The sequence below is a fragment of the Glandiceps talaboti genome, chromosome 22 (assembly GCF_964340395.1).
Source record: "Glandiceps talaboti chromosome 22, keGlaTala1.1, whole genome shotgun sequence".
NCBI lineage: Eukaryota > Metazoa > Hemichordata > Enteropneusta > Spengelidae > Glandiceps > Glandiceps talaboti.
The window spans coordinates 7,432,822-7,450,231 of NC_135570.1; the positions used below are offsets into that span (position 1 = coordinate 7,432,822).

The 17,410-nt window shown below is 37.4% G+C and overlaps 1 protein-coding gene across 2 annotated transcripts in view; it reads right to left on the reverse strand.

Annotated features, from left to right (window-relative positions):
• Nucleotides 1–14,772, reverse strand: part of LOC144452014 (uncharacterized) — a 52,963-nt gene extending 38,191 nt beyond the window's left edge. For both annotated transcript variants that reach the window (XM_078143007.1, XM_078143006.1), the window contains exon 1: nucleotides 14,543–14,772. In XM_078143007.1, the coding sequence (XP_077999133.1) occupies nucleotides 14,543–14,734 (192 nt within the window). In that variant the 5' untranslated portion in view covers nucleotides 14,735–14,772. The remainder of the gene's footprint in view (nucleotides 1–14,542) is intronic.
• Between the last annotated feature and the right edge of the window lie 2,638 nt (nucleotides 14,773–17,410).

Below are 17,410 nucleotides of genomic sequence, written 5' to 3' on the forward strand. Positions count from 1 at the left end.
TCTGATTGCCACTTTTCTCGTTAACTCCTTTTGCATACATATTTGAAGTGTTGTGTGCAAAAAAAAGAAGTTTCATTGTCCACATATGAAGGTTACTACATTTGTTATGTTATATTTTTTTCAAACATCTTCCCTGTACGTAATTTCAGCAACGTAATACGTGATTTATATGAAATATTTGTTTTGTGTAAAAGGTTATGAGCTGTACCTGTAAATTTATGAAATGTCTGTCTGTCAACATCTTTGTCTTTGTTCACTTGTACAGACAAGTCAAATGAGAGTGTTACCCCAATAACTGTAGTCTGGATGCCAAGAACGTGACGTGGTTTTGAACTAAATTACGAATGGTAACGATACTGTATAGGAACTAGACTACAATAACTGTAGTCTTACATTTACTGATTTAGTAGTTACAAATTAACCGATATAAACACTAACTTTAACTACAGTATTTTTTGCCATAAAACACGTCAGGAGAATCCAACTAACAGAAATGGTACAACTCGTATACTTTTGTATCCCATATTCGCCATGGCATGATTTTGAGAGAGGCTTTGGTGCATTTCTTTAACAAATTTTAAACCTAAAAAAACCTTGACGTTTAAAGAAAACATATGTGAAACACCTTTACAAAGTATTAAACCATGAAATCTGTTGAAATGGGCATTTTTCACGTTATGCACAGTTCAGTTTAGACTACCACAACATTTTTCGCGAAATTTGACTCTTGACACAAGGCTGTGTCTAAGAATTGGGTCATAAAGGGAACGCATAATTTGCATAGTGAAATCTTCTCTACGACAAAATGGCGCCATTCAGTTAGTCTGGATGCCAATGTGGAGATGTAAATCGTAAAGATTCCGTGTGGGGACTAGACTACCATACAACCACCAGACGGATTTATTATGTGAGCTCTGTATGTCACGCAAGCTGCATGGTGCAGGTGTATTTGGCATCAAGGATTATCAGCTTGTAAAATTGCTAACCCAGGTAATTACGACCGATAACAATTTGCTCCAAACTATCCTTTGGGCAAGTTGGCAAGAACATACGTGCCTATGTGTATATTAGTGCAGAGCATGACAGTGGTATGATGCAATGTACTGGTGTAGGGGATCCGAGTGACGTCATCAACGAGGCAACAATTTGTTTTTGAAAAATTGTCACCAGGAAGAACGACTTTCAATCTCTTTTTTTCTTATTCATCCCTCACTTGTTCACGTGCACCCTTTATCTAATATTAATATATGTAATATTTCCAGCTCAATTTCTACCTATCTCGCATTCCCTCTCCATTTTCCCACATGCTATCCTCCGAACTCAGTAACCCTTTTCAGTCTTCGCCTACACCATTCAAACCATTAATTTTGTACTATGAAATCTCACATTACATCGCACTGACTTAGTATTAGGTTATCTAACAGTGGTTCATCAGTGCTGCCTAGAGATGCTATAGATTTTCAATTAAGCAGATTTACCTGCAGGCTCTTATCAATACTTATGGGTGTACAGGTGGTGATTACACCGGTATCTCTTCATCTCTCGATGGTGATACTCCACTACGTCAAACATGCCAGATTAACGGCGGGTTATAATACTTCCAATTTCTGTAAGTTCGAGTAGGGGTACGTTTCTTGGTCGTTAATTTTGTAGCTCAAGCTTAAAGAGCGTAAACCAGATTTTTGTGCATTTTTTTCCATTTTTATCGGCATGCATGACACTTTCTACATCATTACAAGACACGTGCACTGACACTAGAAGCTGTCTTCTGAGAACAGCTATACACGCAATGTGATGACGTAGTGTATTTTTGTTACTTCTGAAAGTGGTCATTCCAGGCGAATTTGTGCACACAATGTGATGACGTAGTAATAATAAAAAATAACGTTAGTTTTTTTAATAGTACTTTCCCACTATGTTCAAAGCGTTTTGCAATCATTACCCCTGGTACGGACCTATAGTGACAGAACGTCCCTTTGTGCATTGCAGCCGCTATAGGAACATCGGACTAAAGCATTCACACTGCAATCCCTATCCTACCAGGTCCCCGATATACTTTAACGTCTAAATACAAAAATGGGGGAAGTGACTTCATACCAATAACATGGAAAATATAGATTTATGATATAACAATGAATAGGCGTGTGATAACTTAACAATACCGAGGATTTCTTCATACGAATCTAAGAACATTCATTCTTGAGTGTAACGTTCTAACTTTGCTAAACATTTGGCTCACATCCGAATTTCTGAAAGTTCGTGGCGTGATACACTTTTGCAATGTCACGTGATGTCTACAGCAAACTAGAGCAAACTTGGTCCAGCCTTCTAAAAGATCACATTTTTGTATAAGATCATTGCAGGTTGGTAACAGTCATTTTTATCGACCTACCCATGTACACGAAAACACCCTAAACTGTAATGTTCTCCTTCAGTTTTGCGTTCAACGGATATAAACATCATATGAAGTAGGTTGCTTGTCTTCAATTTCCCCAGATATTTGTAAAGTTCAACGCGAACCCATAAAGTGCATAGATATAAAGTACATCGTAATGTGCCAAATATGTGTCTTCCCTCACATACCAAAACAATGAACGATAACAAATGGATACACATTTCTATCTAAATCGATGCGGGGATTAGCGTAACGAGGTTAAATCTCCCAATATGTTGGCTATTTTGGGCATAGACATCGCATTACGATAACTTTTTATCGGTTCTGTTCGTGGCAACTGCTTACAATTAAGGTGGCCAAAAGTCAACACTTGTAGAAATGACGACAAACAACGAACCAAAGAATAGGACTTTGTTTGGCGTTGTATGAGACACACACAGACATTATCTAAACGCTGCGTCACCTCGCCGTTATTGAAAGATAGACATCGACAGCATTTGACTGATAGGGCAGTCAAGACTGCCCAGTAGTCGGAGTCAAAGTGTTGTTTACTGTAAATAAAGCACTGATCTTGTACCGTACTATCTATCAATCAGTGTTCACCTTCAGGATTCCAGTTATAAGCTATAGTACAAACTCATTGTCGCAATCCAGAGCACATATTTCTGTTGAAGCAACGACATATGCACCTCTTGACGGTGCCGTAAAAGAGGCTGTGGTTTACGACGATGTACAAACTCAGAATATTAGTTTTCCATAATAGTCTAAGGTACAACCATAATCCTTACCTACCGTCCCACTCACTAGTTGTGCCACTTTTGTTCTGTATTCTGTATAAGCTATATTGAACTTTTAATGTTACTCATACGATCGCTATAAAACATTGCAATGTGAATGAAACACTGATTTTTACTAAATAATGGATTTTATATTTGGGCAAATGTACCCTGGAATACAACGTTCTGTCCCAACTTCGGCATGTCAACTTAGTCACTTTTTCTACCGTAAAAACAGTAATGGGTTAAGAACTTCAATGGTTGTTCCTTTTGTAATCTAATTGGCATTACATACTTACAGCTAAAATGATGTTGGCTTTATGTTTCACTCATGGGACATTACGTTTTTGACACAGAGATAGACACATTCCACTTGAACTCTAGACTAACAATAACAGAGAACAATAAACAGAGCAAGATCCCAATTTGTCCAATCACATTGATCACTGATAAAGATCTAGAATTGCTATTCTTTCACAGTGCAGTAAAAAGAGGCTTTTAATGAAAACATTACAGATGGACTTGATGATTTTAATGGCTGCAATTATTTATTTCGTAACTGATAATCAACATATCAACTTGACTACTTCTACATCCCCACTGTGCACGGCACCTATGTAATTGTTTCTTTTGCATTAGAAGATGTCTGAGGATGTGTATCATGCATGTCACATGAGTGAAACACCAAGCCTACATCATTTTAGCTGTAATTGGCATTACCCACTGAATGGGTACATGATGTATTTGAACCTTACTAAGGACACAGACTAGCTATCGTCATATATGTGTTTGCAGTATATATTTGTATAAACTACACACTTCGCCAGCCCTGTCCCTAAGGTTTTGAAAGTCAACTAAAAATAGTTACTGTGAATACATATAAATGTAACAGTAAGCTATGTAAAAATGTAACGTACACAGTAAACATTAACCACGGGCATACAATATATGAATAAGCGGATGTCTTACCAACCGTATCGAAGTCTACAGGTAGCCGTAGCGTGCGTATGTGCTATTGAATTCTTGTTTTCGGGGGTTATACTCTTAAAACCTAATCCCCTGGGAATGTGAATGTCTTTGTCATCAAATATTCAAATGTTACCCGAACGTAAAACTTAAAAATCAATTTAAATACCGCAATATACGTAGGCGTATCTTTCATCAGTGCACAGTAGAAGGAATTTAGAATAATTTGTTGGTAGGATTAGTCTGTAATTACCATCGCTAAAAATAGCCCACCGGTTTAAATATAGGTTGGCAACTTTTTGAAAATTTGTATCTAGGCACCAACTGTGTATAATTTTAGAAGTAGATATTAAAAATGTCAGATTCTCTGTCAAGTCAGAAAAAAAGTATTTACAATGTAAGTGGAAACATACAATGTAGAAACAATGACATGATGGTTGGAATGCGCATGATCCTTGTGTACCTACTTCATAGTACGATGATCCGGTTGTACACATAATTCCATGATGACAAGATGTAGAGTAGAAGGAAAGATGTCAGAGGTCATGGAGAAAATAGGATTCCATTGTCACAGGGGTCTTAAGGTAAAAGACAGGGGAATACATATAAGTACCTGAAATACCCTGATATGAATCGCACCCCCGGGTCTCTATGACCTTTAACCTTTCATAGTAAAAGTAGACTAAATATTATTCAGAAGAATGTCCCGTTTAAAAAATGGAAGTCATCACGAAAAGTAGAATATGTATTTTTTTTTAAACGTCTGTTTTTATCAAGAAACAAACAAATTCCACAGAAACGGCGTACTCAAGGAGCTAAACATACCAGACAGTCACGTGACAAATGCTATCACGGCAGCTCAGCTACAATAAATTTCACTGCAAAAAAATCAATAGCTGTCGAAATAGTCACCATGTTAATTGCCATCAACAGTATTGATGATAAAATTGGAATGTTTTGATTATAGTTACTTGTCAAATAAATATGATTCATTTATTGTATCATATTCAAACACCTTGTGTTTACTTTAACAAGCAAATATGTGTCAATTACACTCAAGGTGATATGAACACAGTAAATGTATAGTAGAACTAAACATGAAAAGGGGGGTAATAAACAAACTGTTTTCGTAGAAAAATAGCAGTGAGTGAGGTTGTTTGTAATCACGTATGAAAAGTCTGTTTATGGGTGTATAGACAGGTTAACTGTCTGCACCATAACTAGAATTTTACACGTGAATGGCCAATCAAGTGATACCGTCATAAATCTATGACAACAAATTACAGTTAAAGTGGGGTAGGGTTTGAACTATTGTGGCACCAACAGTTTGATTAGTTCACACTAGCTGGTCCAATGCGGACATACCCCGAGGCTCTAGCCATCTTTACATTATTAACCCAGTAAGAGAAATGACCTGTCGTTGTCAGTATGATTAATCGAAGACTGGACATACCACAAGTAATACCTTGTATATGTAAATCGGAAGTTATCAAAGCTTGTCCATTTCTCATTATCAGGTTGGAAATGGACAAAGGTCTCAATACCGATCGATACTCCAAACCACCCATTAACGTACAGTTATTGAAGACAAATTTGTTCAGTTTTTAACGCAGACAAATTTCTTGGAGATACAACGGTTTGCATAATAGTATGAACACTTTGCTGAGACACGGTTTTTTTAATGAGCGAGACTGCTTCAGAAGTAATTGGATATGAGATCATTATCAAAGCTGACCAGTCATCCCCACTGAGTGACACAATAGCAGTATACACACACACACAGTCAGGTACTACGTTTAAGACATACACAGAGTAACTGAAGTTTTGATGAAGATACACAACTTTACTCAACATCTACATCTGTGTTTATCTTTTTACCTATCTGTGTGTATGCTATTATTGCGTCACTCAGTGGCGATGAGTGGTCAGCTTTGATGTTGCCTTACTCATAAAAAACGTACGTGTGTCCCCAGCAAAGTGTTCAGACTACTTGGAAAACGGTAGATTGATGAGTTTTAAATTTAAATAGTAAATTGATCAGTTTTAACACACACGCAAAAAAGTCTACCCATCGTCATTTCATTGGAATTTCTCTGATCAGTACACAAAGGGGATGTCATTCCCACTGTTTATAATACAAATTGTATTTCATCATTGGCGTGTGACTAAACTGAAAGGTGCATGACATCTTCGAAGAGAAGTATTTCTGGAAAGAAAATTGTCCATGTGCCGGTATGTATATCAGTTGCATGTATTTTCATAATTTAGAAATTGGTGATGAATACTTTAGCTTTTTAATAGCTCCCCTCACATTTTGTAAATTCTTAAACAAAACAACAGCAAATTACCGAAAGGCGAAGATTTAGAACTGCACTGTCATTTCTTCCGAGAAAACAAATGAGAAAGACCTTTTGAACAATGTACGATTTTGCTGTCAATAACATCTGTAGTGGTTTTCAAGGGCTAGCGTACAAACTTAGTAGTATAATAGCAAAGTGACTTTGCATGGTCAGACCATCTCCTAACAAGCAATTCTGCACGTACTTTATACGCCAATGTCTCAGCAGTTGTCTGAATGTACTGTATGCGAGCTCGCATGATTTGCACTTTGCAATTGTCGACATGCACACTCATAGCAGCCCCTGTGAAGCCCTGGTTCATTTGTATTTTATGTTGATGGCCAAAATATATATGTTCTGTAATTTGTTGATTAATTAGATATTGTAAACTAGCTTCAAAGTTTAAGTTGAAATACCAACGTTGTATAATATTTTACAGTCTAGTTTGAGAATTGCTAAAATAAAATTCATGAGTTTTTAACACAACAATTGTTTTTATATCACTTGATCAAGTTGATGGTTTTTTTCCATCGGTGAAAAAAATACAATCTCCATAGGTCGACTTTATCACTCTACCGATCCTACATTTCTTCGAGCTAGTAAAAAAAACAAAAAAACTGACACATCTAAAGCAGGATTAGAAAAGAAATCACAGATTGTAAGATGGGGACAAAGTCTAGAAGCACATGTACACGTACACTTAGTCTTTTTGAGACCTTCTTTTATTTTTCATCGGCGACCAATCCTTCATTATTAGCCGCGAGGTTATGTTATGCTTTGTCTATCTATCTGTCTCTCTCTCTGTCTGTCTGTCTGTCTATCTGTCTGTTTGCTATTATACTTCTAAGTGTGTACGCTAGCCCTTGAAAAAACCGCATATGCCAAGTCCTTGTTTGTAACTCAATACATTGCAAAAAGCTTTAAAAATTGTGTAATAAGTTTGTTATCATACGTACAGTATTTTTTTTTACACATTTATTAATCTTTTGCCATTTATTGAGTTACAAACAAAAGACTTGGTATAGGTTGTTTCACATGGATTTTTCATGTAGGAAGCCTGTTTTATAAATTAAAAATCCAAAATAAATACCCTATCCTCATCCATATGGCCACTTTAAGGTGTCACAATGAGAACTGTAGAATTACCTAAGGCCGCTTATACCTACTTCGCCTGTTTACAGACGAGACGGTGTCAGTAAAGCGCCATGATTCATGCCCGAGTGCGTATTATGTACAAATGGAAAGTCTGATTCAACCGTGACGATGACTCCTTGAACTTGGTTACTCTTAGAGCACACTTCAAGATATGATTATATGTTTAGATCATTTGAAATTAAGACATATATTTCAGAATTCTGTCTGAATGTCAGCAACTCGACGAGTTAAATCACTGTAGTAGTACTACGTGCCTGAAATTCCTCGAGGAGCGACTATAGAACGAACAAAGGCACGGGAGGCCAAAGGTCAAAAGACCAATCTGTGTAAAGCATATGTATTGTTGGCTCTGCAGACCGAAAAAATAATTGAACCTGGAAACAAGACAAACAATCATCCTACCTGTTGACTTTACGGTAAATTTACATCCAAACCGTGGCACGAATCGAGTCTGTATGTACCACAACACGATTCGTTTCTCTCTCCAACTGAAATAACTAAATATTTTGAGACTAGAAAGGCAACGCCTCTGTGTACTAATCCACAAGCAAGAAGAGTGACTCTTGATCTATAGGACCTTTAACAATACTACTTGTGCTTTTGTTGACGAGCTTTGTGACTTGTTTATTTGTTTTTTTACCATGTAAATGAGGTCAGCGGTATATAACGACGTCGTCTACCCCTATACTGCTTCGTGATTCTCTTTAAAGAGCTACACACACTCTATTTACATACTCTTACCCCTTCCAGCGTTTACAAGTAAAATAAATTCCAAACTTGTCAAGTTAAGTGTTCAATGAACTAGGTTTTTTTTTTACCGAAATGAAATATTAATATCTAAACCTTTGATAGCTACATACCTATTTTGAATTATGATTAGTGGCATTGTTATCTTCTTGTTTTGTTGAAATTAAAAAAATAATCCCTTTATATTGGTACACAGTATCCATGGTATCAGCTTCCGTGGAATATATGATAAGCAGTCATACTGCTCATGTAATGCGCAGATAAGTTAGAATTCAGAGATATAGTAGGGACGTTGGCAGACAAACGGACAATGATATAGACTGATTGACAGATAGAGAGACGGACAGACAGACAGACAGACAGACAGACAGACAGACAGACAGACAGAAACTAGCATATGCAGAAGCAAAGACTGAGAATAGTGGGAGATGCGACAGGGCGTAACAGATCAAGATAGACAGAACCATACAAACAGAGTGTGTTTGATTACTGGGTTTCATGTCTTGCTTCCTATGGAAGTGTCATGTTTATTTTACATACGGATAAAGTGAACATTTCTCTCTGAAATCTGTCAGTTGCTTGATTTCAAATTTGGGTTGACTATTTTCACTTGACTTGTAAGTTGTACGTAGCCCAAAGACTTGTGGTCTCAATATCTCAAACTACCGTTTTCATGGTACCGTTTGAACGATGCCTGACCACGACAAGTCACATGATTAACTCATACATGCCATTGTTCCGTTTGTGTGTGTGTAGTAGTAGTAGAATTCATATTTCATAAATATAGTTGATAAATAAATACCCTATTTTGGAATCCACAACAGATGAATTGCATAATTATAGAAGAATTTGAAGATTATTTGTGATGTACAAGGTATATAACTCAAATATATCCATGTTGATAACTTTCAATTTGCCAGCGAAGTTGGGGGAGGGGGTAGGTATGTGTACGAAGCGACGAGTTTGTAAAGGAGCCTTCAGTGATTACATGGGGGGGGGGGGAGGGGCAGTGGAAATCACTTACTGTCACCCTCATGGTTTGTTGCGTAAAAAGTGACCCTCCCCCAATTCTGTTTTCTGAAAATTTACTCCCCTCAATTGCCTTTCACAGCATGCTACCCATTTGAAATATCTCAAAAACTGAGTTAAAATGTTGTCAGACGTGAAAAGAGACACAAGGCAAGGACTCGATGCCACTGCTGCCACCACATTGAGAGTTTGTGTGAAGACACTGCGTTAGTTAAATGTATTCCGTATTTGGATCTAATTGGCAGAGCTGAAGGCCAAAAGTTTCACAAAGACTAGATGGGAGCACTACCGACATTGTTGGAGTTTGAGAGTCAGATACTGGGGACTCAATCACGATAAACTTACTACAACAACCCGCCTTCATCTTTCTGTAAATACAAAGAAGGCTTTAAAACACGGTTTTGTGTTTTCATAATAACAGAAACCTCGCTCTTGACAAATGCCTGAAAACATAAGTAAGTTTAAGGCAGGTTTTTATGCTTATATTTGAATGTAAAACGCGGATTTAGAGCGTTGGATATTATGTGGCTAAAGTAACAACCATGGTCACAAGTACGGTACGGGTCAACCAGTTTGTTTTGTAATACGTAGAATCGAATTGAGCGTCAAAAACACTCCAACAATATCAGCAATGCCATAAATGGCTTTATATTTCAAGAAAAAAATTGCACTTCCAAGTTGTAAAACCCACCCCGATATTAAGAAGTTTATCACAAACACACTTAGACTAATTTCTGTTACATTCTAACCTTCAGCGACATCTTTTTTATTTGAAGGCTTTTTCTCAAACGGATGTAATTGTATATTAGGGCTACGCTGTCATTTTTTTTTTAGAATTAATGACCATCAACAGGACACAAATTGTCCTGGTTATTGTTAGTAACAGAAGGTAGCCAGAAATGCTACTTTATTGTAAATTGATGAGTGTGTTCTGATGTTGATATAATTCAACAGCCTTGAAAACAGAGACATAAAAAGTTGCAGAACAAACAAAACAAGATTATTGAGTAGGCCTAGTAATTCAAAACTGCACAGCATATGTCCCTCACCTCACCATTCTGAGAGACAGCTGACCAAAGTCTACAACAACTGCTGTATGTAAGAGCTCCGTGTATTGTTTTGTTTTTTACAGTTTATAGTTATATACGATTGTTGGGGGTCTATTGTTTTTTTTAAGTTTACATTATATACATATACGATTGTATGGTCTATTGTTTTTCAGTCTTGTGGATTGCGACCGTGTCATGCACACCGTGATAAAAAAAATCACTGCGCTGTTTCATATTCGTAATTGTACCCAAGTTGTATCGTACAATTGTGCAGATATCGTATAGTGTATCGCATTTGTTATCAATAGTTTTCCTGTAATGGGATAGAGGCGGGACGAATAGTGAATTGAGTGGAAAGCGGTTCAATTGGGCGGAACGGTGATATGTAGTCCATGCAACAAATAACGATAACGATACACGATCTTTTTTTATAGACTAGCGCCGGGTTGAAACATGAACTGGACCGTGAAATCAGAATACTAAATAATCACAACGGCTTAATTGAACCGATTTCAGAAATATGTAGGAATTCTACTAATTAAGTGACATCGAGATATTATATGTGTTTATTTTGATAGTCGAGAGAAGATATGTACTCTGTAAGGAGGAAATTTTAATTTCGAACATATTTACATGGAACTAGTCTACGTCTGAGCTTGTTTTGTTTGTTCATTTATTCTCGCTAATCATTATATACACAGTAATTTGACGTGTTTCATTAAGGTAACTTGATATATGGAACAGACAAGCTGGCAAATAGGACAAACCATATAAAAATCAACAGGTGGTTTTCAGAAACTGTGAGAAGGTTGAAATAATGGTGGGCGCTTTATACAGAAACGCACAACCCTGTTCATAATATATATTTATAATATGTGTACAGCTAGACAATGTTCGTGATATTATGCCAGATAAATCTCCCGCCATATGTTACTGTAGTTAAATATCATTAACTTATTAATTATGACCAAGCTACCCTGTCTAGTGCCATACATGTTTGCTTCATTCGCATTTATCGATATATCTTGTCCTTGTGCAAGCCCCCTAACTTCCTATATGCTATGAGTTCCGGATATACAGTTACATCATGTTGATAATCTTTTGTCGTCGTGAGTATTTCACGTTACGTAGTATGATCGCATCTCGTTTGTTTTCCCATTATCGGTGTTATCTGTGGTTTCAACAGGAATGTTTTATTCATGGACTGTTCAACCCATTGTTGTCGTGACAAGATTAAAATTTGACTTAAAGGGGGCATAGACCAAAATATGAGTAAGATTGTGGTAGATCTGTTTCATATGAAGAAATGTAATATTACATACTGAATCACATTTAAAAATGAATCATCACTAGTAAACAGGAGAGGTTGTAACTTGTATAGGGGTGGGTCCTGTAAGGTCATATTTGGGCAAACGAGTTGTTGATGACGTAATTTTGGAGAGCAAACAGAAATTGTCCTTGACATCGCGGTTGTAAATTGATGAAATTTACATCATAAAACGACGCTTAGCATTGTGTGGTCAGTTCAGTTCAAGGATTAAGTTACTGTGTTATACTAGATTACTTGACTGTATATTTATTATGGTATCTCAAAGTCTGACTATGTAACTCTAAATCTGAACTAGCTACACATGAAATGTTTTTTGACACTCTTTTGTTAGGTGTAATGACTTACTTGTAATATCATACACCTTGAACAGTATTGAATCACCTGTGGGTAAACATATTTGTGTAGTTGTACACATAATATGACAGCGCTGTGGCAATAAATCCAATCAAATTGATTTTTAGGTCCGCACCCCAAAAATATATATTACAATCATGATATCAACTACTGTACTACTTACGGATAAATTTGACTTCAATATACTAGTTTGCAGTCTGAACTTGATTTTGGCATTTTAACAATTTTGAGTGGGTGTATTTTTGGTTGTCTAATCGAAAAATTAATACCCAGTTACAGCTATTGTAGCTTTAAAAATACATAGAGCTGTTATCAAACCTGATAAAACTCGTTCAGTCTTTCTCTCTACAAGGATATTTACCCTCTCCTACTTCGCAGGCAAAATCACACAAGACATTTCCTTCTTTACAAATTCAGAAACAAGTGTGTACAGTAGAAGAAAAACAAGTGACTGTATGTGTGTATCTTTACAATCTGAAGATATAAGTGAGCTGTCAGAATACTTGGCAGCTTAGCCCCAAATCTGCTAACCTTTTATGTTGTTATCCCTGAAAGGGCGTTCTATTTTTGGACCAATCGTCGAAACAAACATGTCACTTCCCTCTTAAGTGTACCCAGTCGAAAGAGACTGCACTGGCAGATTTTTAACACGTCAACATTTCTCAACTTTTTCGTCGTTTATTGTTGTACTGTTTCAATTCTCTAGTTTGTATGTGTTGTACACTTCTTGTTTTGTTGATGTGTTGCGGTTAGTCTTTTTTACTACCTCGATCGCCTGGGGGAAGTATCGTGATAGCTTGATTGTACCCGTATAATGAAGTAGTTCTCCGACCTCCTAGGTGTTGATACTTTGGAAATCATAATGGTGTGGGTGTAGTCATGTATTTTGTTGACATGTTTATATAAATTGATGCCGAATCATGGTTGTAAATAGGGGAGCATACTTTAGAGTTTAATATAAACTTACTGATATATGTACGTTGTCAATACCCGTACAAAAAGGACCACGGTACTATCAATGGAGATTATGTAGTAGACAAGCGGTGTGAGTTACATGTACTTGTTACAGTACAGATTCTAATCGCTCGGTTTTCTTGAATACATAATGGCAGTGTAGCTGAGAAGCCGACCTTTTCGGACAACTGCAGATTCTCTATAGGTGTCTGAGGTTAGAATTATACGCATTTTTGAGTCTCGGCATTTACTATATGGATACAAAAAACCATGGGATGTCTTGCTTGAAATCACAATTCTTGTAAGTGTAACGAGGACTGACAGTATATTTGATGTAACTGTCTATGGAAGTAACTGAGTGTGTGGTGGGGGTGGTGTGGGTGTGTGTGGTCGTTTTCCGTGGCTCAGTACCTGGACGAATCGCCTGTGTAATTTGTCCATGAACAACCGATAATACAACACTACACTTTTCTGCTCTGTGATATCACTATCACCAACAACCTGTTGCCCTGTTGTTCATTATCAAACAGCGTATGTCGCCTATAGATACGTACAGACCCACGCTGTACCTCAGACCACTGTAATTCTTTCAGTGGTCTGAAGAGGCTGTACCAAAATACAAAGCGTTATCCAAAAAGAAGAAAAGGGCTATAGCCTTATCACGTTGTCCATGATATCGAGGGATACCGTGCCAACCCCTTTAATCTCTGTCCCTCCAACTAACAGGCAATATGGTCTTAATTCTCTCCTAAAAGTCATAAACGGAAGTGAAACAAACACTAATGTAAGCATATCTTTAAATTGATATATCTCTCAATATTGTTATTTTAACCTGCAATCGGTTGGACATATGGATTTAATGCATTCATGTCAATAAAATAAAACTGTCCCGTGTCCGCAACATATGGTTGTTTGGTGTTTAAAAGTCCCATGTAAACACTCGTTAGATTTGTCCTGATTTGTTCTGCTCAGTGTTAGGAAAGAAGTGTTCGATCATGTGGTGATGACGTCATAGTAAATGGGACAATTCAGGTGAAGACTGTCTGACTACCCTGACTGTTGACGATGAGGACAGATTCCATTGTTTTAAGCACCATGACCGGACCTATCCCAGCGATGGAATTTAAAGAACCCTTTACGTACTGACTAGCAACCACGGCGTCGTAACTGCTGATTTGTGTGGATTGTATGGAATTTGGCTTTTCTGTTTATTTTAGCGTATTGATTTATAACCCTGTGTATCATGTATGGATTTAGCTTTTCAACAATCCGTAAGAGGTGATCACCTAGTCTATGAAGGCAGTATCTAAACACTTTCAGAATATCACCCGCGAAATAACTAGGCAAAAATCGATGTTATCAGGAGATTAAAATTAAAGAAAAATGTTGATCTATCAGATATGAGTGAAATATAGCGGATACATATCAAGTGAACTTTGAGACCTTACCTTGGTGTCACTACGTAGCTGAGTTAGGTCACCGGGTGGTATAGTTTCTAGCAATTCACGAATCCGTTCAGAGTTACCCTGAGTAATTGCTCCCAACAGTTTCGTTCTGTACTGCCCGATGGTTGGCGGTGGTTTCTCCCCTCCACCACCGTCAGAACCACGGACAGCGTCCTCTGGTTCGGAGGACGCCATCTTGTGTGTACGCCCCGATTTTGTTTCCCTCTGATGTCGACAAGTCGAACCAGAGTCGAGTATATAGCTAGGACCTGTGCTTGGTTATGCCGTGTGTAATATACTGGGACGTGATCAAGCTGAAGTGTTTACCCAAGCTCTAAGCCTCTCAACATATTGTGTTTGGTCAAATATTAACAACAACGGTAGAATAAAAGCAACAAATCTTTTACTGAAGTGACAACCTATGTGCTCACCCGAGTTGATCTGGTCTTCCGTGACCAATTGCCATGGTAACCGATATCACTAAGTTGACATTTACAAGTCTGCGCTACGTTTGTTCTTCGATGGTTGAGCAAGCATCAGAACACCGACCAAAGTATCTGTCGGTTACATGGTTACCCGTCCATGTACTGTGCGCTAATCAGTAACCCTTTACTCGGTATATAAATGCGTATTGTCACTTTACACGGCGAACAATTTGAACCAAGTCTGGACCTCGAGGCAATTTGCAACGAACAATACACATAAGTACCGGGTAAAGGAGGTCCTGTTCCTTGTCAGAACGACGTGGAGAACATAGAACGTGACCAATTCAATATGAAATCTCAATTTTACGAATGAGACGTGTCTAACTATTCAAACATGAAATTCCCTTCAGGTAACTCATGTCGATATAACTTTTATGTCATAATCCGTGATCGAATATGCATCATCTCAAGTATGTACGTTTCGCTTGGTTGTTTTCAGCCTTGCAGCCTGTGTCACCGATGTTATATTTGTATTGTTGTTGTTGTTGTTGTTGTTGTTGTTATTATTATTATTATTTCGTGTGTATTATGACATGGCTAAAGTGGTCATGTATAATTTCAATTTCGACATATTGCGATTTTTAAAAAAGTGAAATAAAAAAAAGTATGTGGTCTTATTTGAATTACTTTCTCTATTTTTGTAAATATTGTCGAATTTTCTTGAGAGCTGTTTTGTTCATACAACAATATTGATTACAATTTAGACCCAAGATGATAACTACTAACAGTGTAGCAACACTCGAACTTGAACTTTCTCTAACATTATGCTCTTAAAGAAACTCCGAGAAAGAGAAATGAACAACCAAACTTCAACTTGACTAACAGAAGGACTTGGTTTTCTGGTTTGACAAATGTTCCGTTCGTCCAATTTTTCAGGCGAATCGACACCAAGCCAGATATGCAAGTTCCTGGCTAATATAACAGTTCGACGTTCTCGGTACCTTTCACGTGATGGTACAACTCGCGAAAAAACATTAGTGCGTCCGATGGAATGAATTGAGCCAAGGTAAAGACTTCACACAAAGACGAAAATTAGGAAAAAACAGCAATACAACTTGTACAAAATCAACAATTCATATTGGGTCCACCAAAGGCTTTGATCAGTTTGTTTATATATGTGGAAAAAGAAACAGTCATACTCAATATTATAACATGTAGTGTTCTATCAGTAAACAAAGTCATGGTATCCTGGCTCCTGTGGTGTTTATGCTTTGATAAATTACTGACTAATTACATTGTATATGTCTTTGCATCAAACTGTCTCATTCCTGCTTACCACAAGCAAGCGAACGCATCGGTATTTTTTCGTGAGTTGTAAACAAGTAGGGTACATAATGGACTGTATAAACGACCCTTTTACGATTGTGTAATGGTGATTTTTCTGATTTTTAGGTCGTGAAATGTGATACCCTTGGCCTTAATATAGCAGCAACATTTCCATCGAGTAATCGAGTTACCATTAGCGCCATCCCAGGGGCATCAAGATTTAAGGACAGCGTGAACTCTTCTGGGAGTTTCTTTAATCAAAAATCGATAAAACACAAACAAACCAACAACAGAAGTATTTACACAGGCAATAATATCACTAAATAAAATTTGAAGAAATCATAAAGAAAAAACTGATATATGGCATCTGAAACTATATTTAATGCATGCATTATTTGCTAACTACGTTGAAAGTCTCCAATTCGGGTCAACGCTGGTTCAGTCACTACGCATCAACCATGCCTCACAACCGTGTCTGGTGTATGTTTATGTTCATCATTGAGAAGTCAGTACGGTTCATCTGCAGAATTCAATAGCGATCTATTTAGCACTCTCAAAACTACCACTCGAAAACAAATTCTTATAACGCAAATAAAGTTGCCTAAGGCTTGACAAGCAATTACTAATGCATATCATCTCAAGTGTGCGTCTCGTCTTAGTGCATAGTAACATCTCGTCGTATAAGGGGTAGTGTAACTACTCATTCCTGACATCTTAAAAGGAAGTCGGGTCGTGGAAACAGGCAGTAGTTACGTCATGATTGATGTCTTCATGACGTCATTGTTGCAAGACTGGCAGATTCAGTTTCGGTCTCTGAGGGAAGATTGTGATGTAGACATGAAAGAGGAAGAATCTCCGTGCCATCTCAGTCTTGAAATGTTATCTCTCTCGAAAATAGTATCATAACAACGGCATACTCGTCCTTCCGATTACTCCGCCCTAGTTCTAGTACACAGCCTGTCTACTGGTGAAATTTGTAACTCCGCTACGCTCTGTTGGCACAGAACAAGCGGAGCAGATCGATTCTCAAATAAGTCAAACCATGCTAACAACTACCTTAACGACTAGGAATTCTCTCTAATCTCACGGGCCTTAGTGAACATATTTTAACATGAGGCAG